At 52.8% G+C, this 18,848-nt stretch overlaps 10 protein-coding genes across 10 annotated transcripts; 5 read left to right on the top strand and 5 right to left on the bottom strand.

The window, feature by feature from the left end:
* Positions 1-368: 368 nt before the first annotated feature.
* AYO21_08354 (hypothetical protein) lies at positions 369-1,380 on the bottom strand (the record flags this gene model as incomplete). Its single annotated transcript, XM_022658299.1, has 2 exons — positions 369-939; positions 1,040-1,380. The coding sequence occupies 2 exons, from the start codon at positions 1,378-1,380 to the stop codon at positions 369-371; spliced, it is 912 nt and encodes a 303-aa protein (XP_022509340.1).
* A 908-nt stretch (positions 1,381-2,288) lies between these two features.
* AYO21_08355 (hypothetical protein) lies at positions 2,289-3,221 on the top strand (the record flags this gene model as incomplete). The annotated part of the gene is made up of 1 exon (XM_022658300.1): positions 2,289-3,221. One exon carries the CDS (start codon positions 2,289-2,291, stop codon positions 3,219-3,221), a length of 933 nt encoding a protein of 310 aa, XP_022509341.1.
* A 767-nt stretch (positions 3,222-3,988) lies between these two features.
* Positions 3,989-4,831, bottom strand: AYO21_08356 (hypothetical protein; the record flags this gene model as incomplete). Its single annotated transcript, XM_022658301.1, has 1 exon — positions 3,989-4,831. One exon carries the CDS (start codon positions 4,829-4,831, stop codon positions 3,989-3,991), a length of 843 nt encoding a protein of 280 aa, XP_022509342.1.
* A 725-nt stretch (positions 4,832-5,556) lies between these two features.
* AYO21_08357 (hypothetical protein) lies at positions 5,557-7,182 on the top strand (the record flags this gene model as incomplete). Its single annotated transcript, XM_022658302.1, has 2 exons — positions 5,557-5,878; positions 5,969-7,182. The coding sequence occupies 2 exons, from the start codon at positions 5,557-5,559 to the stop codon at positions 7,180-7,182; spliced, it is 1,536 nt and encodes a 511-aa protein (XP_022509343.1).
* A 1,053-nt stretch (positions 7,183-8,235) lies between these two features.
* On the top strand, positions 8,236-9,541 carry AYO21_08358 (hypothetical protein; the record flags this gene model as incomplete). The annotated part of the gene is made up of 2 exons (XM_022658303.1): positions 8,236-8,305; positions 8,721-9,541. 2 exons carry the CDS (start codon positions 8,236-8,238, stop codon positions 9,539-9,541), a joined length of 891 nt encoding a protein of 296 aa, XP_022509344.1.
* A 1,973-nt stretch (positions 9,542-11,514) lies between these two features.
* Positions 11,515-12,711, bottom strand: AYO21_08359 (hypothetical protein; the record flags this gene model as incomplete). The annotated part of the gene is made up of 3 exons (XM_022658304.1): positions 11,515-12,349; positions 12,402-12,447; positions 12,522-12,711. 3 exons carry the CDS (start codon positions 12,709-12,711, stop codon positions 11,515-11,517), a joined length of 1,071 nt encoding a protein of 356 aa, XP_022509345.1.
* Positions 12,712-13,366: 655 nt separating this feature from the next.
* AYO21_08360 (transcription initiation factor IIA subunit 2) lies at positions 13,367-13,857 on the bottom strand (the record flags this gene model as incomplete). The annotated part of the gene is made up of 3 exons (XM_022658305.1): positions 13,367-13,513; positions 13,564-13,739; positions 13,821-13,857. The coding sequence occupies 3 exons, from the start codon at positions 13,855-13,857 to the stop codon at positions 13,367-13,369; spliced, it is 360 nt and encodes a 119-aa protein (XP_022509346.1).
* Positions 13,858-14,269: 412 nt separating this feature from the next.
* On the top strand, positions 14,270-14,605 carry AYO21_08361 (hypothetical protein; the record flags this gene model as incomplete). The annotated part of the gene is made up of 1 exon (XM_022658306.1): positions 14,270-14,605. One exon carries the CDS (start codon positions 14,270-14,272, stop codon positions 14,603-14,605), a length of 336 nt encoding a protein of 111 aa, XP_022509347.1.
* A 157-nt stretch (positions 14,606-14,762) lies between these two features.
* Positions 14,763-15,611, bottom strand: AYO21_08362 (hypothetical protein; the record flags this gene model as incomplete). Its single annotated transcript, XM_022658307.1, has 2 exons — positions 14,763-15,180; positions 15,235-15,611. 2 exons carry the CDS (start codon positions 15,609-15,611, stop codon positions 14,763-14,765), a joined length of 795 nt encoding a protein of 264 aa, XP_022509348.1.
* Positions 15,612-16,959: 1,348 nt separating this feature from the next.
* On the top strand, positions 16,960-18,780 carry AYO21_08363 (hypothetical protein; the record flags this gene model as incomplete). Its single annotated transcript, XM_022658308.1, has 2 exons — positions 16,960-17,513; positions 17,565-18,780. 2 exons carry the CDS (start codon positions 16,960-16,962, stop codon positions 18,778-18,780), a joined length of 1,770 nt encoding a protein of 589 aa, XP_022509349.1.
* Between the last annotated feature and the right edge of the window lie 68 nt (positions 18,781-18,848).

Raw genomic sequence — 18,848 nt, forward strand, 5'->3', positions numbered from 1 at the left:
TCACGTATCCGTGCTCAGACTCGTTTGGCAGAAAAGTTAGCCTAACTTTTTGATTGGTCAACGCGCGTTAGCGCGCCAACTCAGTGCGCTAGCACCTGTCAACCGCAGGCTGATCCATCTGAGACAACGATTTGATCAGACCAACCAAAAACAAAGGCAAAGAAACGTATGTTGTGTCCAATACGAGGTACATCGCAAGCCACCTTTCGCCTCTGGTGCATGACCTATGAAGGCAAAGTTCGGGTTCATAAGAGTACGAGGTACAGAGACGAATGAATAGATACTTCTTATCGAGGCGCTCGTCGCGACGGCGTGATATTAATGTATAGCGTCAAACAAGGTTTTCAGAAGGCGGAGACATATATCTTCTACCAAAAGACTGTAGTCTCTCCCTTAGTCGAACAGTGGTGACTTCTCTCCTTGTCGGGTTGTGCTGCTGCCCCTCCAGCCTGAGTGTCTGGAACCTTGCAACAAGTCTTCGCGTTCCCTCCCTGCTGCGTCTCCGGCGGATAATGCCAGATCAAGTCGTGCACTTTCCCTTCGAGAGTCGCGCCGGCAGGGCCGCGCTCGACCCAGTCGTCTTTGGTGATGCCTGCTAGGTCGGCTACGGTGTCGAAGCAACGCAGGACGGTGCTCATGGGCGTGATCTGGCCCGGAAGAAGCTTGTCCAAGAAACCCAACGGCAGACCGCCCGTGTCGACGATGGCGGGACAGACCGTGTTGATGCGCACGTTGGCCGCGAGGGCGGCGTCAGATTTGCCCAGTGCGCAGACGAGGCCGATGAGAGCGTGCTTGCTGGCTGTATACTGAGGGTTGGATGCGGATGGAACCAGTCCTGCCCCAGACCCGGTGACGACGATCTTGCCGCCGGGCCTCGACTTGCCGGCCGCTCCGCTGAGGACTGTCATGTAGTGCGCGGCCAGCTTGATGCCGTAATATCTAATACACCGAAATTAGAAACGATTCGTCACTCTCGAGTCCATTTCCAAATAGGCTGAAGAAAATGAGAGGTGCCTTCCATAGCACAGAGATTGCGTACGTTCCAGTGATATTGACAGAGAAAGTGTCCGTATTGGGCTTTTTGGGAGGCTTGTGCATGTCGTATGACAGCGTATTGAATATGTCGTCTCGATCATCGATTCCTGCATTCAGCGCACAAAAGTCCAGCCGCTTTCCCCAGTCATAGGCCTGTTTGAACATGTGGGCCTGCTGTTCCCAGGAGGACACGTCGGTATGGACATACAAAGTGCCCGGCAGGGAGTGCTTCGGTTGGTGGATATCTGCAATGACCACATTCCATCCTAGGGAGAGGAGGTATTCCACGAGGGCTGCGCCAATGCCAGATGAGCCACCAGTAACGATGGCAATTGGAGGGCTCATGGCAGTGGTGATGGCGACATTGAGTTGAGGAATGATTGATGTACAAGTATATTGGTTCCCTGAGACGAGGGCAAAGGGCAAAGGGTTGGGAGGAGCAGATATTCTTTTCTTATATCCTATACTTACCTGTTCTTGAAGTACTCCGGCCTTCCGTTGCCGTTCCAGCAGGATTGTCAGGCTACCGCACCGGCTAGGCTGGGTACATAATAGCCAGTCAGTCGGGCCTATATTCTAGCGGACAACGGACCACCCAAGTTGGTGACATTATGGTGGCACGGCCACCAATCTCCTGACTGTTGGAATGGAATTGGGTAGCTTTCGCGGTAGATGTGCTTCTGTGTCTCCGAAGCATCTCCATTAGCCGGCTGAGACAAAGGTGATAAGGAGGTAGAAGGTGGTTCGCAAGGGCGAGCATTGACATGGTGGGGTCATTTGACTTTGGTACCTGCCATGCCATATATTTGTATGGGGCTGGCACTGGCTGATCTAAACTCTTTTTGTCAGACTGGGCCACTTGTTTTCGTCCCCGCCAAGCCGAACGAGTCATTCATCCAAAGAGTCATTCCCTGCCCGCCGCCTGCCATGTGAATCTCACGACTCACCCATACTTCACCTCCAGAACCCTATAGACCCCAGCGGAATACGGCAAGAAACGGTCACTGGAGACCAAAAGGACTATACTTGTTCTTCGCGTGCTAAACAAGAGGTGGACTTGACCGACGTGAAGGACGCGGCTGACCGCGCAACAGTGAATGAAACTCCGCACGCTGCTCTTCACTCCGCAACGCAGTCTTCTCGAAAATTTTGCCAGACAACGAACATCCCGAAGATCTCTACTTCCCACACTCTCTACCCCCAACGCTGGTAAACACTTTCTTGCCGTACCCTCTCGAACCATCACCTCATCAATGACGTCCGAAGTCCCCTCGACTTCGCCGTCAAGCTCTGCTCCCGCACAGCACAAGCCTCTGGTCGTTGGCCGCACCAAACCTCAGTCTGCCACCATGGATAGCTCATCGAGTAGCGGTCCTGTCGACAAAGCCATCCCCGCTGAGGCAAAGGCAGCCCTCAACCATGAAATCGCGGCGAACGTCAAATCCAATACGTCAGCCCCCGCACCAGCAGAGGAGACTGCAACTCCGTCAGGCAACAACAAGAAGAAAGAAAAGGCCCCCAAGCAGCCCAAACAGCCAAAAGCCCCCGCAACGCCCGCAGCACCTGTATCTCCCGCCCTCATTGACCTGCGAGTCGGCCACATCCTTCGCGCAATCGCACACCCTAATGCCGACTCCCTCTATGTCTCGACCATTGCGATGGGCGATCCTGAGGGGACAGATCATACCCAAGTTGACGAGGAGACAGGCAAGGTCGTGCGGACAGTATGCTCAGGTCTGAATGGACTTATACCGTTGGAGGAAATGCAAAACCGAAAAGTTATAGTAGTCGCAAACCTGAAACCAGTGAACATGCGCAGCATCAAATCCGCGGCCATGGTCCTGGCTGCGTCTCCACCGGCGGAAGAAGGTGCAGATCCTCACGCAGCCGATCGTATCGTGGAATTGGTAAATCCTCCCGAAGGCAGCGAAGCAGGTGACAAAGTTTACTTCGAGGGCTGGCCGTACGGCGAGGGCAAGGGACCGGAGAAACAGTTGAACCCGAAGAAGAAAGTGTGGGAAGCCGTGCAACCGGGCTTCTTCACGAGTGAGGAATGCGTGGTTGGCTTTGATGCGGGCAGGCCGGGCGTTGAGATTGCAGGTGACAAGGAGAGGAAAGGCTGGTTGATCGTGGAAGGGAAGGGAAAGTGCACAGTCCAGACGCTGAAGGGAGCCGTTGTGAGGTGAACATTTTACCAATCTCGAATCGACTCTGCCAATTGAATTACTAGAGGATGCCAGGCGTATCTGATGCGGGCGGGCGAGACGGCCTTCTCTTGATTTTGGGGACTAGGCGTCAAACAATGACCTTTTACGCGGTGGTGCATACGGGGACGAAAAAGTTTGGGCCACTGACAGCCTGCCTGCAGTGAGCTAGAGCATAGAAAGCTATGTACTAAACTCGGCGCATTGCGATGCATTGCATTGATTGTGTGGTTTTTACGTTGACATCGCCCAAACGAGACAGCAGGACCGTGAACTATGCTCTCTCGCCAAAGAGTCTGACTGACTGACTGGCCAGCATGACATTGAAGAGCAAGAGTAAATCTTGACCCGGATTTAAGTCTCGAGATAGAAAGGCGAGGAAAGGACGAGGCTGAAGCTCAAGCTATCGCCGGGTCTGTCGGTCTGGCACAGGCACCAACGGTACGTCGACGCCATTGTTAGAGAAGTAGTAATGAGCAAGGGCTAAATGATGACTTCCTGGGATATGCCACTGCCGAACTCCTCTCCTCTGCAGCCCGCACCCAACTGTATTCATACCACACATATTAAGTTCATGGAGAATGGAGGACATGTCGTAGCATACATTTCAAGGCATCATATAGGCCTCGCTTGGTCTTGTCGGCCCCGCAGATGGGCGAGGCCCCAAGATTCTGTCGCTATACCAATCTATACATGATCGCTGGCTCTCTTTCCCAGACACAATACAGGTTTCGCTGCGTAAGCGCGCTTCATTTCAACAGTACAATCAGTAACACCAGAATGACAATTAGCACGACGATCGTCGTCATGCCCCAGTTTTGCTTTGCCCGCTCCGATACACCCTTCAACCGTCTCTTTGCACCATCAAGCCGACCTTGGTGTCTATCTACACCCCTGTCGACTTCATCCAAGAGAGCGATCTGACCCTCGAGTTCGTCGCCCACCTGCATGGCCAAGTGACGCTGACGGCCAATAGATTCCCCCAGCCGGTCAAGCTGTTCGTCTTGTTCAGCAATCACTTGTTGGTGGTAGACGTGGATCTGTTGGTTGTCCATGCTCTCTGTGGGGTCGGGTGTATGAACGCGAGAATCCTCCTCGTCTGTATACCGGGAAGGAAAGAGCGCAGCCCGGTTCGCCTCGTCTTGGGTATCGAGTGATTCTTGCGAGGGCTCATCGCGGAAACGGACATTTTTGGCACCTGGGTTCTGCGCCGCCGCCGCATCCTGTTTCCGCAGGTTCGAGGCTCTCTGTTGGGCGGCGTCACTGGGTTTGCGGGTCTTTGCTCGTTCAAAGTCTTCCTTCAATGCCGGATCATTCGGTGAAGAGAGTGTGTCTTCCGTCGTTGTAGAACTTTCTCCTTGAAACTGCCGTGACAGGTCATTGTATTGACTCCACAGCTGAGACAGTGATTCCTCCTCGGGAGAGCGGCTGGAAAGGGACTCGATGCCTTCTCGAAAGGATTCTAGTGAGCGGGCAATATTTGAGTCTTGGGAAGGATTGACGTCTAGATTTAGCGAGATGGCGCGCTGGCGCTCGAGAAGAGAGAGTTTAATGTGGTCGGCGAGAAGCAGGAGCTGCGATGGATTGGACATTGTAGGTTCGGGAGAGGTCGAAGTTTGAGGCGAGTCGTTGCGGGGAGAGGCGGAGGGCCGCAGGAAGTTCCGCAGTTGACGCCAAGACTCAAGAGAGAGAACGAGAGAGGTTGAATGAAGATTGTAGAAGTTCTATGTACGAGTAGAGAGAGTCTCAGAGAGTTTGACGAATCGCATGGACGAAGACGCTCTTTGTATAGAGAGTGCCTGGATGAAGTCAGCTGAAGCCTGGAAGAAAGAACACGAGCGGGACCGGGACGCTAGGCAAGCCAGCAAGAACCGACCTCTACTTGGAGGCGGGAGTCGCACCAGCCAAGCCCCAGGATGGTGAGTGGACGCCCAGATGCCTATACTTGTCATTATTAGTACATGCAAGGGCCCCCAATAGAGTCTAGGGTCCTCCCACCCGCGAAAGAGCCCTCATTAGCCTGGCCTAGGCACTTGTTAGGCACTGTTAGGGTCAGATGAGGCAATGGCGGGGCCTGGGCCCAGGAACAACGCATTCTTTCGCCGTCACCATCGTCCATCATGCAAAAGCCACCACATCCCGAGCCCCGAGGCGACGAATCTTGTCTCCACACGTCGTCTTCCGATTCACGTTCAACAACAAAACTGACTTCAACCAACCTGCGTCCTTTTATAAAATATGCCCCTCTGGCTGCCGAATGCGAAGCCCTCCCCATCTCCTCCCCTAGTCCGACGATTCAACCCCGTCAACTTTCAAAATGGATGAAGATGATGTGAGATACTCTGCGGCAGGTTATGGCTCCCTGCCCTCGCCGAGCCCAATTCAGTCCCAGTTCGATACCCTCTTTGCCGAGTTCGCTCGCTCTCGTCCCCGAGTCTCACCTCCGCGATCGCCTTCCTCTCTGTCTTCCGCGCCAGTGTCGAGACCGCCGGAGAAGAAGACCATAGACCTCCGAGCACTGGACTACGTTACGGACTACGACACGAACTTGATGTGTCCGATCTGCCATGTCCCTTTTATCGAGCCGGTGGTCCTCGAATGCGATCACACATTCTGCGACGCTTGCCTAAAAGAATATCGTGAGGGAGTGTCTAGCGGCTCACGCAATCAATGTCCTTCGTGCCGTTCCTTTCTCTTGTCAACTTCTCACAAGGCTTCTCGCCTAATAGTCAACATGTGCAATGATATCCAGGTCAAGTGTCCCAACGAGGACTGTGAAGAGGTCATCGCACGAGGTTATGTCGAACGCCACGCAACGAAAGAGTGCCCGCACGAGCGACTTCCGTGCCCAGACCCAGATTGTGGGAAATTGGTCAAGCGAAAGAACTATGTGGAGGAACAGTGCATCCACTCTTCACACATCGAGTGTGACTGCGGCGCCGTCATCGAGCTGGGCAAGGGTGATTGGTTGAGACACAAGGATGAAGATTGTCCAAATACTGGAGTCAAGTGCAAGCAATGTGGCCAGAGAATTTCAGCGAGGGACTATTTGAATGGCATTACAGGCCATGTTTGTGGGGCCGACGAAGACCAGCGCTGTCCCGGCCGAGGATACGGCTGCACAGAAGAGTTCTACCCCGATGATCGGGATGAACACGTAAAAGCGTGTCCACTGGCACGCATGGCTCCGTACCTCCAAAAACAGTCACAGTTGCTCAAATCTCTTCAGGAACAGCTTGCCATGGTCAAGGTCCGAAACGAGGTGCTCGAGGCTGGATTTGACAAAATCAACGATATTGTCAACGACCGTGTCCTCCCTCATATTGGTCATTCTGACCAGTCTCAAGCTGGTGAGGCCTCGGACATTGAGGAAATTGAACGGGACCACATTCCGTCGGCCATATCTCACCGTGATCTCCTCATGCCAGCACATCTTCGCGCCTTGACACCTTCGCCCGACCCTGAGGCGTCCTCGATTTCCCAAACACAACAACACCTCCTTGCTTTACACGAGTCCTTGCGCGGGACCGTTTCGAATCTCGAACAGGACATTTCAGCCATGTCCAATGCACTTGCAGATCTCGACGCCCGATCGTCAATGCAGATTATGAACGAGACGTTGAGGATAAAGGAAGAGCTAGCCCATACCAACGCTGCCTTATTCAGTACCAGATCACAAGTGCAATGGCTGCTGAACCGCGAACGAGTAGGACAACAGCAACAACAGGCCGGGCTAACACGTGGTCGCGCACCGTCGGCCCAACCCCATCCCTCAAACACAGCGTCATCGGCGAGGAGTTCGGTATCTGAAGGGACTGATGGGTCAGGTCAGGGGTCGAATCTGGAAAGTCAGCCTTCTGGGAGTGCGAATCTAGCAACAAGTCCTAGTTTCCGACCTCAGGTGCGAAGGCTCAGCGGCAGTCAAGAAAGAGTCAAATTGTGACGTTGTTGTGATCGGTCGTAATAATTTTCCCAACAAGTCGGTATGTCCAGATGCCGATCTGAAGAAACCCATGTCAGAGGCTATATAGTGAGATATCCGTCAATCAGCGGGTCAATTCGGTACGCTTCACGTTTTACGTTCACTAGGTCCTGCAAACAGATGCGTTACTCAAATGAAAGAGCGTGTCTGACATTTACATGCGCTGAATGCGCGACGGCGAATGGAAGGGCGCAAGTTTCAAAGCACAGAGTTTCCCCAGGAAACTCCTTATCTTTGCGAGCCTTGCCGATTCGCTTGTTCTCGCTTTATGCTCGGGTGGACCTACTCTTTGTGGGGCGCGGTCTTCTGCGGTCCTCGCTTCAGCAACCAACTTGTATAAAGAGTACCGTCTCCAGGTCAACGCAGATTCATCAGGATTGGCCAGCTACATGTGAAAGGGGGAAAAGGGGGCAGTCTACCGCGATCGAGGATGGATGGCTTCAAGCACCAACGTCTGATAAGGCTCCGACTATTTGGCTAAGCACGGTGGTGGAGGATTGGGATTGGGCGGCGAGGGTGCATTAGTATACTCGTACCTCCGAAAGGCGCGGAACGTGGTGGTCCTGCCCATTGAACGAGTTGGTATTGATAATGATGTCTACGAACTAGATATACGCTATATGACTATTATGACCATGACCATGACCATGACCATTGCCATTGCCATTCCTATGTTTATCTGCCTGGCTTTCTCTTACTTAGGGATCTATCACCATCTTCGACCGTTTTATCCAAATAGGTAAACGAAAGGCACGCACCTGTTGTGTAACAACACAACAATAGAGCCGCATTCACTCATCAATCATCCTCAGCCCCTGGAACGCAAGAAATTTCATTGATTTTTGTTCTGCACTGGATTGCAACTCAGATTGTGGTTGCTGTTCGAATCACATACAACACAAACACACAGAGACACGCCCGTTTTGACGGACTTCACCTCGCCCTCACCACGCCGAAAAGCGCGAAGCTTCATACATCTATATACACCGAAGATAACTCCACGACGCAGTCAAGATGGGCCACGGCAGGACGCTCGAGTATCCCAAGACGTCGGTGAATAGGGTCAATCGGTATAATCAGCGAGGTGAGTCCCGCGCAGCACGTACATAAGAAGAAAATGTTTAGGGAGGGGGGAGGGGTCAAGCGAGCATTTCCTCTTAGAGCATTTCGCGCAGAGTACGCAGAGAGAACAAGCAGATCGGAGAAGAGAAGATAGACGGATTCGCTGGTCGTGTTGTGGTTGTGGTTCTTTACAGGAGGACGTCCCCTCTCTATATCTCCCCTTTCCGAGCGTTGAGAAGGGGGATAAGCACCCAAGTTTCGGCGTGATTTCTCCATCTCACTCTTTCTGCTTTTTATCGAGTTCCCCCCCTAGCCTTCTTGTAAAAGGAAAGAGAGATGTGCCGGAAAATCACCCAGAAGAAGGAAAAAGAAATGGGCAGTCGGGAGAATCTCTCTTTGACCGCGTTTGCTCACAAACCCTGGCATGAAACAAACAGCAACGTACGACCTCGAACAAATCCACTCCATCATCAACACCAGCACCGTCGTCCACGTCTCGTTCAACACGCCCGACCCGTCGAATCCGTTCCCGGTCACGTTGCCCATGGTTGGGGTGGCGGCGAGCTTCGAACACCCGTCGGCGTCGCTGGGCGAACCGCTCGACATCTACCTGCACGGCTACGTCAGTTCGCGGCTGATGAACCTGTCGCGCAATGCCGCCCAAGCCGCGCCGGATTCAACTTCCCCTCCTGCATCCACGGCTAGCGGAGATGGAGGGGGAGAAGGGACGGCGCAAGGCCTGCCCGTGACCATCTCAGCCACGCTCGTCGACGGCCTCGTTCTGACGCTCACACCCAATACGCACGACGTCAACTACCGCTCCGCCACCCTCTTCGGGTACGCAAACCTGGTGACGTCGCTCGAGGAGAAGGTCTGGGCCATGGAGCAAGTCACGAACTCGGTCGTGCGCGACCGCTGGCGCCACACCCGCGTGCCCCCGGACGGCGCCGAGATGCAGAGCACCAGTATCCTACGGGTCAAGGTCGTCGGGGGCAGCGGCAAGGTCCGCGTCGGCGGGCCGAGAGACGAGCTGAAGGACTTGAAGAGGGACGACATCCGCGACAAGGTCTGGACCGGCGTCATTCCTGTGTGGGAGTGTTTCGGGGATCCTATCGAATACAGAGGCGTCGCGCAAGGGGATGGAAAAGAGAACCGTGTCGACAGTGTGCCCGAGCATGTGAGGGAGTTTGCGAGGGAGATGAGAGAACAGAACGAGAAGTATGCGTTGGCGGCCGTGGTGGACACAAGCCAGGATTGAAGGAGTGGCGACCGCTCATTTCCTTTCCCATGACTATTCAATGACTGTCCGGTCCGTTCTCATTCCCGCCGAGGTGAAGCGGAGCGAATGAGAGGAGTTTTAAGTTGTCAAGGGATAGTAATACTCGGGTGTTCATCCCGCTTGCTAAGATAGAAAGTCCTTGTCTCAAGCATCGAGTCACTGTCTCTCCCTCATCTAGCAGAAGCGCAACACCAGCGTTTGGATTGACATGATGCCCATCAATCAGAAATTTATCCCTAGAATAGATCCCCCTGTTTATTGAATCCCTCGACAAACTTCCCCTCCCCATAGGTCACGTCATGCAAGGGAGATCCGGGTTCGGTTTTACGGTGTGGCTCGACTATTGAGACGGGTAATCTTCCAGAAGCCCTCCTCTCTGCTGGCTCTGCACATGTCGTGTAACTCGGGGAACCCCGGTATATGAAGAGATGCCAATCAAGGAGCGGCTGATGGGTGTGCCATGAGTCTGAAAAGGAGCCCGGGCCCGATGCCCACGCCGTCGGATCAACCCGAGGAATGGGAACACGGACATTTGCAGACACGTCTTTGTAAGAGGCGGTAAATGTGTCTCGTTTGTGTCAACGGTCCCACAGTTTCAGAAGGTGGTGCCATGAGAGAGAGAGTCGTTGGCCCCAGTTGTGTTGGAAATCGTATTCTGAGGATCGACTTTGTCGGTCTCCAGGACAGGATTGATATTTGGTCGACCCTGTTCACCGAATAAGAAGACGGGCAAGTTGTGATCCCTTGTGTTTGTGAATGAGCACCACCTCGCAGGCAAGGCATGGCAAGGTCGACGTCCTCTTCAACACCGCAACCCTCCTATTGTCTCGTTTTGTACGGGGCGTGTGCGTTGTGAACAATGGATGGACCCTCGGTTTGACATCTTGAAAGAGCTCCGCATACTAGGCATTCTGCCATCGCCTCTCCATCGCAGCTTGTCTTCACCGTTCCTCACCAAGGCAACCTGCGCGCCACGACACCAAGTCATGGCCTGATCTTCTATCCCTCTATTATCTCTTTCCTTTTCGTCGATTCGCAGTTTGTCTTTTCCTTCCTACTGTCATTCACATCCAACTTAGTAGTCACTCCTTTTGTACACGTCTTTGTCGGTGCGCGGTAAACGAAAATTGGTCTCTTTGCTGTTCAAACGAATCGACCAAGTGGACAAACTGGCGCTGTCAGCTCTACCTCACTTGCGTACTTGTACATCTGAACAACTCGATCTCAAAGGCGTCCGTCCGAGCACCAAACAAGGCCATTTCACTCACAACTCCCGAGAAACCCTCAGTCCTACCCTTTCGCTACCAACTTGTAAATGCCATCACTTCAAAAAGTCAAGACGGCCACAATGGACAAGTTGCGCTTGGCCCGCAAATGGCTCAAAGGAAAGCTGCGAGGACGACTCGAAAAGGCTCCAAAAGAGAGCAAACTCGTCATTGTAAGTTGAGGATGACACGCCTCATGCGGAACGAGTCACTGAACTGATATGTGCCGCCTGAAGGGACATCCAACTGATTTTCGACGCGAGAACATCACCTTGGGAACAGACGTTGACGGGTACAAGTCTCCGAGACGAGCGCTTTTCCTACGGAACATTTGCTGATGTGTGATCTCTCAGAAACGCAGTACTCGTGGAACAGGCCCGGGAAGATGCCCAAGCGATGCACGTTGCCTCGAAGACACGGACCACAGACAACACAACAGGATGAAAGTACAACAGGCACAACACACAGGATTCTTCAGCCAAACGAAGAACAGCTATGCTTGAGGTCACGGTGAAAATGAACCCAAGCAACCGACATCTGCGGAGGAGGATAGCAGATTGTAAAGATGCGCATGTACTCGAAGAGCTCGCTGCTGGTCAGCTTGTGGTTTTCTGAGCTGTCATGCCGAGCAAGACCTTGGATAGGCTGATTCAAACAGGATAAGGGTACAAAGTTTTGTGGTGGCACTCAAATGATGAACATGGGCACTTCCTCGAGTCGCGATTTCTTGTCCTGTTCCTTCCCTTCCAATCCGAGTTTTCCATTTGACTGTGGCACTGCTTTTGATCTGCGTGCTCCGCTAGAAGACTCATGCACCGTTGCTATTGCGCCAGAATCATCATCCAGATCCACGACAAACTTGCGCGCCGTGGATTGCTCACTTGAGCTGCCGCTAACTCCAGCTTGCCTATGCTGTCGGACACTGTGGTGAGAGATTCGAGACGTTGGTGCAGCTGCCAGACCGTCCTGCAAAGTTCCCAGCTGTTCCATGGACCCCAAGGTCGAGAGGCGACTGGAATTGTCACGTTTTGACCATGTACGCCGTACGTGTGCATCTTCTTCGACCAGATTGCCAGTGCCGTCTTTGTTGTTCTGAATTCTAGCGAGACCCATGCCAGCCTTTGTACTGCTCGAAATCCCCTCCAAGCCAACGAGCGATTTCTTCGGTTGACTGCCACTGACCATCAGTGGGGCTAGACTGGTGCCGGTCCACAAGTCGTCGACGATCTTGTCTTCGTTGTCTTCGTTCTCCTCATCTTCGAGTGTTGGATCTCTCAGGACTTGTCGCAACGTCTTTTTCTGCTTGTTTTGCAAGGCAACCGATTTGAGTCGTCTCTTTGTCCTCTCAGACATAGGCGATGTAGGTTCAGGGAGGGGTTTCGGAGCTGCTTCTCTTGCTTGTTTGATCAATCGCCTGTACTCGGCATGATGCAGATGTGCGGTATATGACTGTGCGACCGTCTGGAACTCGTCTTCCACCATAATGTAGATATCGTCCCCATCGTACCCTTCCCGCATGAGCCTGGATCACAGTGAGAACAACGCTCCGCATAAAATCGACTAGCATCACTCACACTGTGGACGGAGGACCACGAATAGGAGACGACGAAGGAGCTCTTCCTAAGCATACAAGCATCAGTCACAATCTGTTCTATACCACCTCAGTTCTCTTTTCTCCTGGGGGGAAAACGCACGGCTTGGATCTGTCAAGGGAGTCGGTTTAGGGGATCGGCCCCGGTCAATCGCATGCGCGTTACCGGCTGACGACTTGTCGCTGCGCGATGGGGAAGATGCTCTCTCATGCTTGATCCGAGGCGCGCTGGCCACCCGTGCTTTCTTTGCTGGCGGGAGACGGTCATCCGCCCAGGGCAAAGTGCGGGCCATGGTTCTGTGGTTCTGGAGGACTGCAGCCTGCAAAAGACCCTAACACGTGGGAAGCTCAAGGGGGATCTGCCCGTTGCGGATTGCTGTGTCTCAAAAGCAGTCTACCCGTATGCATGTCTGCCTTCTCGGTTGGACGCGAAACTCGGAGGTAGTGAGGACGTCGTCACAGCTAGAAAGTGTGAACAAACCGCATGTGCGAGGTTGGAGGCCACATTGAACGGCGGATGAAAAAAAGTGCCCCGCTACACACCCTCACTACACACGTATGGGATACGTTTCATCCACCAAACAGTCTCTTTCAAGAGCTGAATGGTACGGCTATACCGAGTACTCAATACGCAAATGGCTCCTAAGCCCGATCTTAGAGGTGATCGCAAAGAAGTGATTATACAAGAAACTTTGATATTTTGAGATGCCCTTTTTGCAGCCTTGAAACGCATCTAATCAGCCCAGGGTATCATTTTCCACTCACGCAGAGTGCTCATAACCCATATTGTCGCCACCAACTCCATGTAAACGTGGTCGATCACGTTCTATCCCGCCCGCCCAAATGCACGTCGTAAGAAGATCTGAAATCTGCATGCGCAACTTGTAATGCAACCCCACCGACAGAACACCGTCGTTGTATGACCAATAACCTAGTTCATCAAAGCTCCTATGCCTCGCCAGGTTTCTTCGAATTGCAGCTGACAATCTTGACTTTGTCTGCGTGGAACTCTTGACCGCCATCACTCTTGAACTTGACGTCCTTAACGAGGAAAGTCCACACATCGTCGCAGAATCGATAGGTCTCCAGGTGACCCTGCGCAATTGTCAGCAGATCCATCATAGATTTGTCAATCTGATGCCGACCTTGAACGTCAATCTCGACTTGACCTTCTCTGCTAGTGTCTCAGCGATTGCGCGATCGAAGTTGCTCAGGATCTTCATAGCCAATTGTGGTTCGATTCGGCCGTCATTTATGAGATCGTCAATGGTATCGATAAGCGCCTCGCCGATGCTATATGGACTGTCAACATCTTCTCCGGCTGGTTTTCTTGAGTGAGTCGCTGGGTAGCGGGGATATAACAACTCAACAGTCGCTGTGTCACAAAGAGCAACCTACCTACTGCCGCGGTACAGCTCGTAATACTGCTGCGTCGCCATCCTTTTGCTCTCGTGGTCTCGTCTGTATTGCTCAAACTTTGGATACTCCTGGAGACTATTATAGACCGAGGGGTTCCTCCTGCAACGAGATAGACCAAAGCTGAGGCGAGAGTGAATGCGGTGGGATGGACGAGATAGATGAACCAGAGAAGTAGCCTGGATTGCCTGGCAGCCTTGGAGGCGAGGAGGGTCTGATTGGCGAAAATTATTGGCTGGAACATAATCTCCGGGCTTGGCATTAATGAGAAATATGATTGGATACTTCCTGCTTCAGTCGAAACCCCCGCAATAACTTCTGGGCCTACCTTGGGCTGCACTACAGCGTAATAGTACTGGGTGAACCTGCGAGTCTCCCATTCTTTCGCAGCCGATCTGGGGCTGAAAGTACCTCCCATCTTGAGTATTTGCGATAATGAATCAACAGGCTCTAGCCCTGTCCACGGCCATCTGCTGTGGCCGGCGACATGTGTTGAAATGTACGACGAGCCAGCATCGCTTCAAGTCTACTGCGACGAGTACTAAGGAATCCGGGGACAAATCAGCTAATGCAGAGGACGTTGCGAGGAAGAAAGAAGCGTTTGACAAGCTGAAGAAGACACACAAGAGTATGGCCGATGCCGATGAGGAGATGCGGCAAGCTATGGAGAATCTAGCAGGAGATGGGGGAGAAGCTGGACTCGAGCTCGAGGACGGCAAACCTGTTTCCATGAAGAGGGGTGTGCGAGAGAACATGTTCAGATATATCTGAGTATGGTGGCTAAAACGGCAAACGACATGATCGCAGTCCTCACAAACGCCATGTGTTTGAGACCAAGTTTGTGATGAAGCTCGGACTCGGGTATCGTATAAGCTGAACAACGGAATCTGCTGAAGCTCAACAACCAGCAAAGAAGCAAAGCGCCATCCTAGCCATACAAGTTGTTGATATCACGAACAAGAGCGTCCACGGAACTGCCTCCTGGACAATCGTACCACTGTCCCCCATCACGGATGCATCGAACCTTGTCTGCGAGCCTGACTGTGCAACTCTTTGTCACATTGTTCTCTTGACTCCTTTCGATACTGGCTCGAAGCAGATCGATCCCTTCTCCCTCGTCACTGATGCATGAATTGAGCTGTTGGAAGTCGAGACCATGTTCCATGGCACAGCTCTGGACAAGGTCTCGTTTTGGGATATCCGGATACTCGGAGATCATGCAGTTGGCAAATCCGAGCCATAGTTTGACTTCGGGATAGACTTTAGCTGCGCAAAGGAGGATAATGTTACCCAGGCACTCGCCTGGTCCATGTTTACATGAAACCGCGTCGGAGTGAGGATCGATACTGTGGTAGAGTGAGCGATGGCTCATATCTCAGGCTGAGAACAGGACGGCATACCTTCCAATGAATGACATTGTTAAATTGACCTTTTCATTCACCTGGATCATCGTGGGCACTATCAGCTCACGCAGGCAATCCCGTGCGTCTGGACATTTGGACATGACATGTATTTCCAGCGCAACTTTGTCTCTTGATGCTCCATCCTCCACGATGTCTGATGATCCTTGGGATAAGGTTGGGTCATAGTGGTGGTGGCAGACGAATGTAGTGCGGAAGAGGGAGAAAATCACCAGTATCGTGAGGATGGCTGGGATGACGCTTCTCACGAAGAAAGGTCGTCGAGGAACATGTTGGTCGGGGAGAGCATGAGCCTTAGACTCGGCGTGTTTGTGTAGCGGGAGCTTTTCCTCGGAGTGTGGCGGCTGGAGAACCATGATGGGTACAAAGAGCATTCAGTGTACCGAGTATACTATTAGCGTGAGGGATGCGGTCGGGTGCAAGTGGCTTTCGCAGGTATCGTTATGTTGAGAAATGAGGGGGGAATATCGGGCTGCCTTGGCGAATCTGCTCGCCTGCAACCCCGTAGCGGGTGGCCTGCAGGGGCTTGTGCAGTGGAGTGGCAGGTACCGATGCACCATCCGGAGTACTCCGTGGCACCAAAGTGTCATCCAGGCGTCTGCCTGATGCGACAGGTTTGCGAGATGAGGTGGCTTCATTTTCTCGATATGATGATATTACAACCCTCCTTGATAGATTACCGTGACAGATACAACAGCCTGTGTACCTAAGTAGTCCTTGTCAGGGTGAGGAAAGGGGGGCATATGTCCAAAGGTACATGTCAAGATGTACACGTATATTACGTAGCGAGGTAGGTACATTAAGCATAAGACAGGTACCTACTCAGGTACTCTAACTTCCCTACGGAAGGTGCCTAGGTAGGAAAGTGCCGAGTCCTTCCTCCCAAGCTGTCTACCTCCCGTGCACCCCTAATAATAATACCTACGGTGCCAGGCAATCCTTCAGGCCAGAAACTAACCGTGCCGTTATCGCAGGTTCAATTAGGCAAAATCGGTCACCTCGATTTATTTGAGGGGTTTCTTTACGTAGTACCTCCCTCTCTGCGGCCCATAGCGAGCTCCGAAAAGCGGTCGTAGCCCTGCCTTAAGGTAACCTGCCATGTGGCAGCGCAGTCAAGCGCAGTCTAGAGTACGAGGTATAGCAGACAGCATCAATTCGCCGGTCTAGCCCCCCAATTTTCTTCACCACCCACGCATCCGCTCCCAAGCCTCATTCACTAGCCACTGCATCTTATGCACAACAACCTCCTCCTGTTGGTCTCCGCCAAAAGCCTGTGCGCCTAAAGATGCCCTGAAACCTTTTTCAGATGGTTGCTGATTCGCACTCGAAAAAAAAAACCGAAGCTTGAGGCTGACTTTTCCCCCTTCCCCTTCAAAGTCCCAGGGTCACATTCCGACTCCCCAGCGTCACATCTGAACCACGAGATATAGCGATCGAAACCTGTTCATTACGGGTACAATCTTCTTATTCAGGCCTGTTTCATCCATGAATCTTCACGATCTCGCACCCGCAGCTTGATTCTCGAACTGACCTTGAAGAATTGAAAGATTTCGACAACCCTGACACCCTGCTGCTACTCGTAGATCGGCCCCGACTCATCCTTCGATGCTGACTTGGTCGCCTCGCACGTGAGTGTACAGGAGTATCAATTTGTGCACTTGTCAGCGATTCGAGCTTGCCAAACCCCCAATCCGCCACCCGACAATGTCGGAGCAAGCCTCACATCGGTCGGCCAGCAATGGAAGCCCGCCCCCTGATGATCTCGAGCACGAACTCGATGCCTTTGTACAACCGCTGCTTATTGACGATAACGTGGTACACAGCCTGGCATATAAGTTCTCCAAGGTATATGGGGAGCTAGCCTTATGCTCCGAAGAGCAATTTCTGCCTACTCCTGTCACCAAGTTGCCCACTGGTCATGAGACTGGTCAGTTCCTGGCCATCGATGTTGGAGGCACCAATCTTCGAGTTGCATTCATCGAATTGCTGGGCGACGCGGAGGAGCTGCTGCCTACAGCCAATGAAGTGGAACGATCACGTGAGACTATTCGGAATGCTCAACGTCCTCGTGTGCGACGGACGCTGGAGAAGGCGTGGCCCATCGGAGAGCATTTGAAGATGGACAAGACAGAGGACCTCTTCGCCTGGATTGGCGACTGTATAGCAGAGGTCGTTGGGGATCGGTTGACCTCAGATATGGGCAAGGTGGATGTTCCCGACGAGCTCCCAATGGGCATCACTTTCAGCTTTCCCATGATGTAAGTCGAGACGGTGTATGGAAGGATCCAATCACTGACAAGGGACCTAAGGCAAACCGAGTTATCCGCCGCGACGTTGATGCCCATGGGGAAAGGTTTCACTATCAGTTCTGATCTCGACCTTGGATCTACTCTATTACAAGGCTACGCCCGCCACACACGCCGACAATCTCCCACAAGCTCGTCACCAAAAGCAAAGCGGAGAAAGCTCGGCCCCCTTCCCCGGCTCAAGATCACTGCCATCACCAACGACACGATTGCCACTCTCGCTTCTCTGGCATACACTGTCAAATCCCTCCCCAACTCTCGGGTCGTCGCTGGCATCATTGTCGGCACAGGGTGCAACGCTACGATTCCCATGAAGTTCTCAAACTTGGGAGAGGCCAAAGTCGAACCCATCAGAAAGAACAAACCTCATGCTACCGAGACGGTTGTGAATACTGAGATCACAATCGCCGGTGCTTGTGGCCCTTTACAGGATATCACAACGGAGTGGGATCGTCAATTGGACCTGGCGTGCGCGCGGCCGGGCTTTCAACCCCTGGAATACATGACTGGAGGCCGATACATTGGAGAGCTGATTCGCATTATTTTCTTTGACTACATGACGCGTGCCCACAAACCACCGGTGCCAGCAGCTTTTCTTCCCGCCACGATTGTACACAGCTATAGTTTTAGCACCACCTTTGTGAGTGCCGTCGTTGCTCGAGCCCGGTCAGATTCAGAATTGGCTGGTGAACTAAAGCGTCGCATTCCTCCCCCCGAATCTTCGAACTGGGGATGGACACCGCATTCGGCCGGCGCACTCCGCAAAATTGCGCAGCTGGTTCAGGTTCGGTCTGCTGGGCTTATTGCAGCCGCCACAGTCGGACTTCTGGCTACTGTGGGCGAGATCGCACTGACAGAGCCTGGCAGCCCTGCGTCAGTTCCTGATGCGATGGTCTTGACCGACAGTAAGCCAGCATCCCCCAAGTCAAGCGTACCTTCTCTTCCACAACGTGACGTGAGAGATGGGCTGTCGCCCGCCCCCGGAGCGACAGCGTGGAAGTCAGGACCCGAGGAACTGGTTATCGCTTATACCGGCGGTATCATTCAACACTATCCCAACTTCAAAGAGCAATGCCAACGGTTTATCGACCGGCTGGTAATGAGAGCAGGTCCTCAAGACGGCGGTAAGAGTGTGTTCCTAAGAGAAGCTCGGGATGGCGGCATTATTGGTGCTGGTGTCCTTGCAGGGATGGAGACTCAGGAACGGGGCTTGTCATAACAAGCCTAGGCCTTGACGTGTGCGACATCTTCGTCGCATCTGGATATGCTCTTTTGCGACTTTTAGTT

Source organism: Fonsecaea monophora (assembly GCF_001642475.1).
Source record: "Fonsecaea monophora strain CBS 269.37 chromosome Unknown Scaff72, whole genome shotgun sequence".
NCBI classification, from domain to species: domain Eukaryota; kingdom Fungi; phylum Ascomycota; class Eurotiomycetes; order Chaetothyriales; family Herpotrichiellaceae; genus Fonsecaea; species Fonsecaea monophora.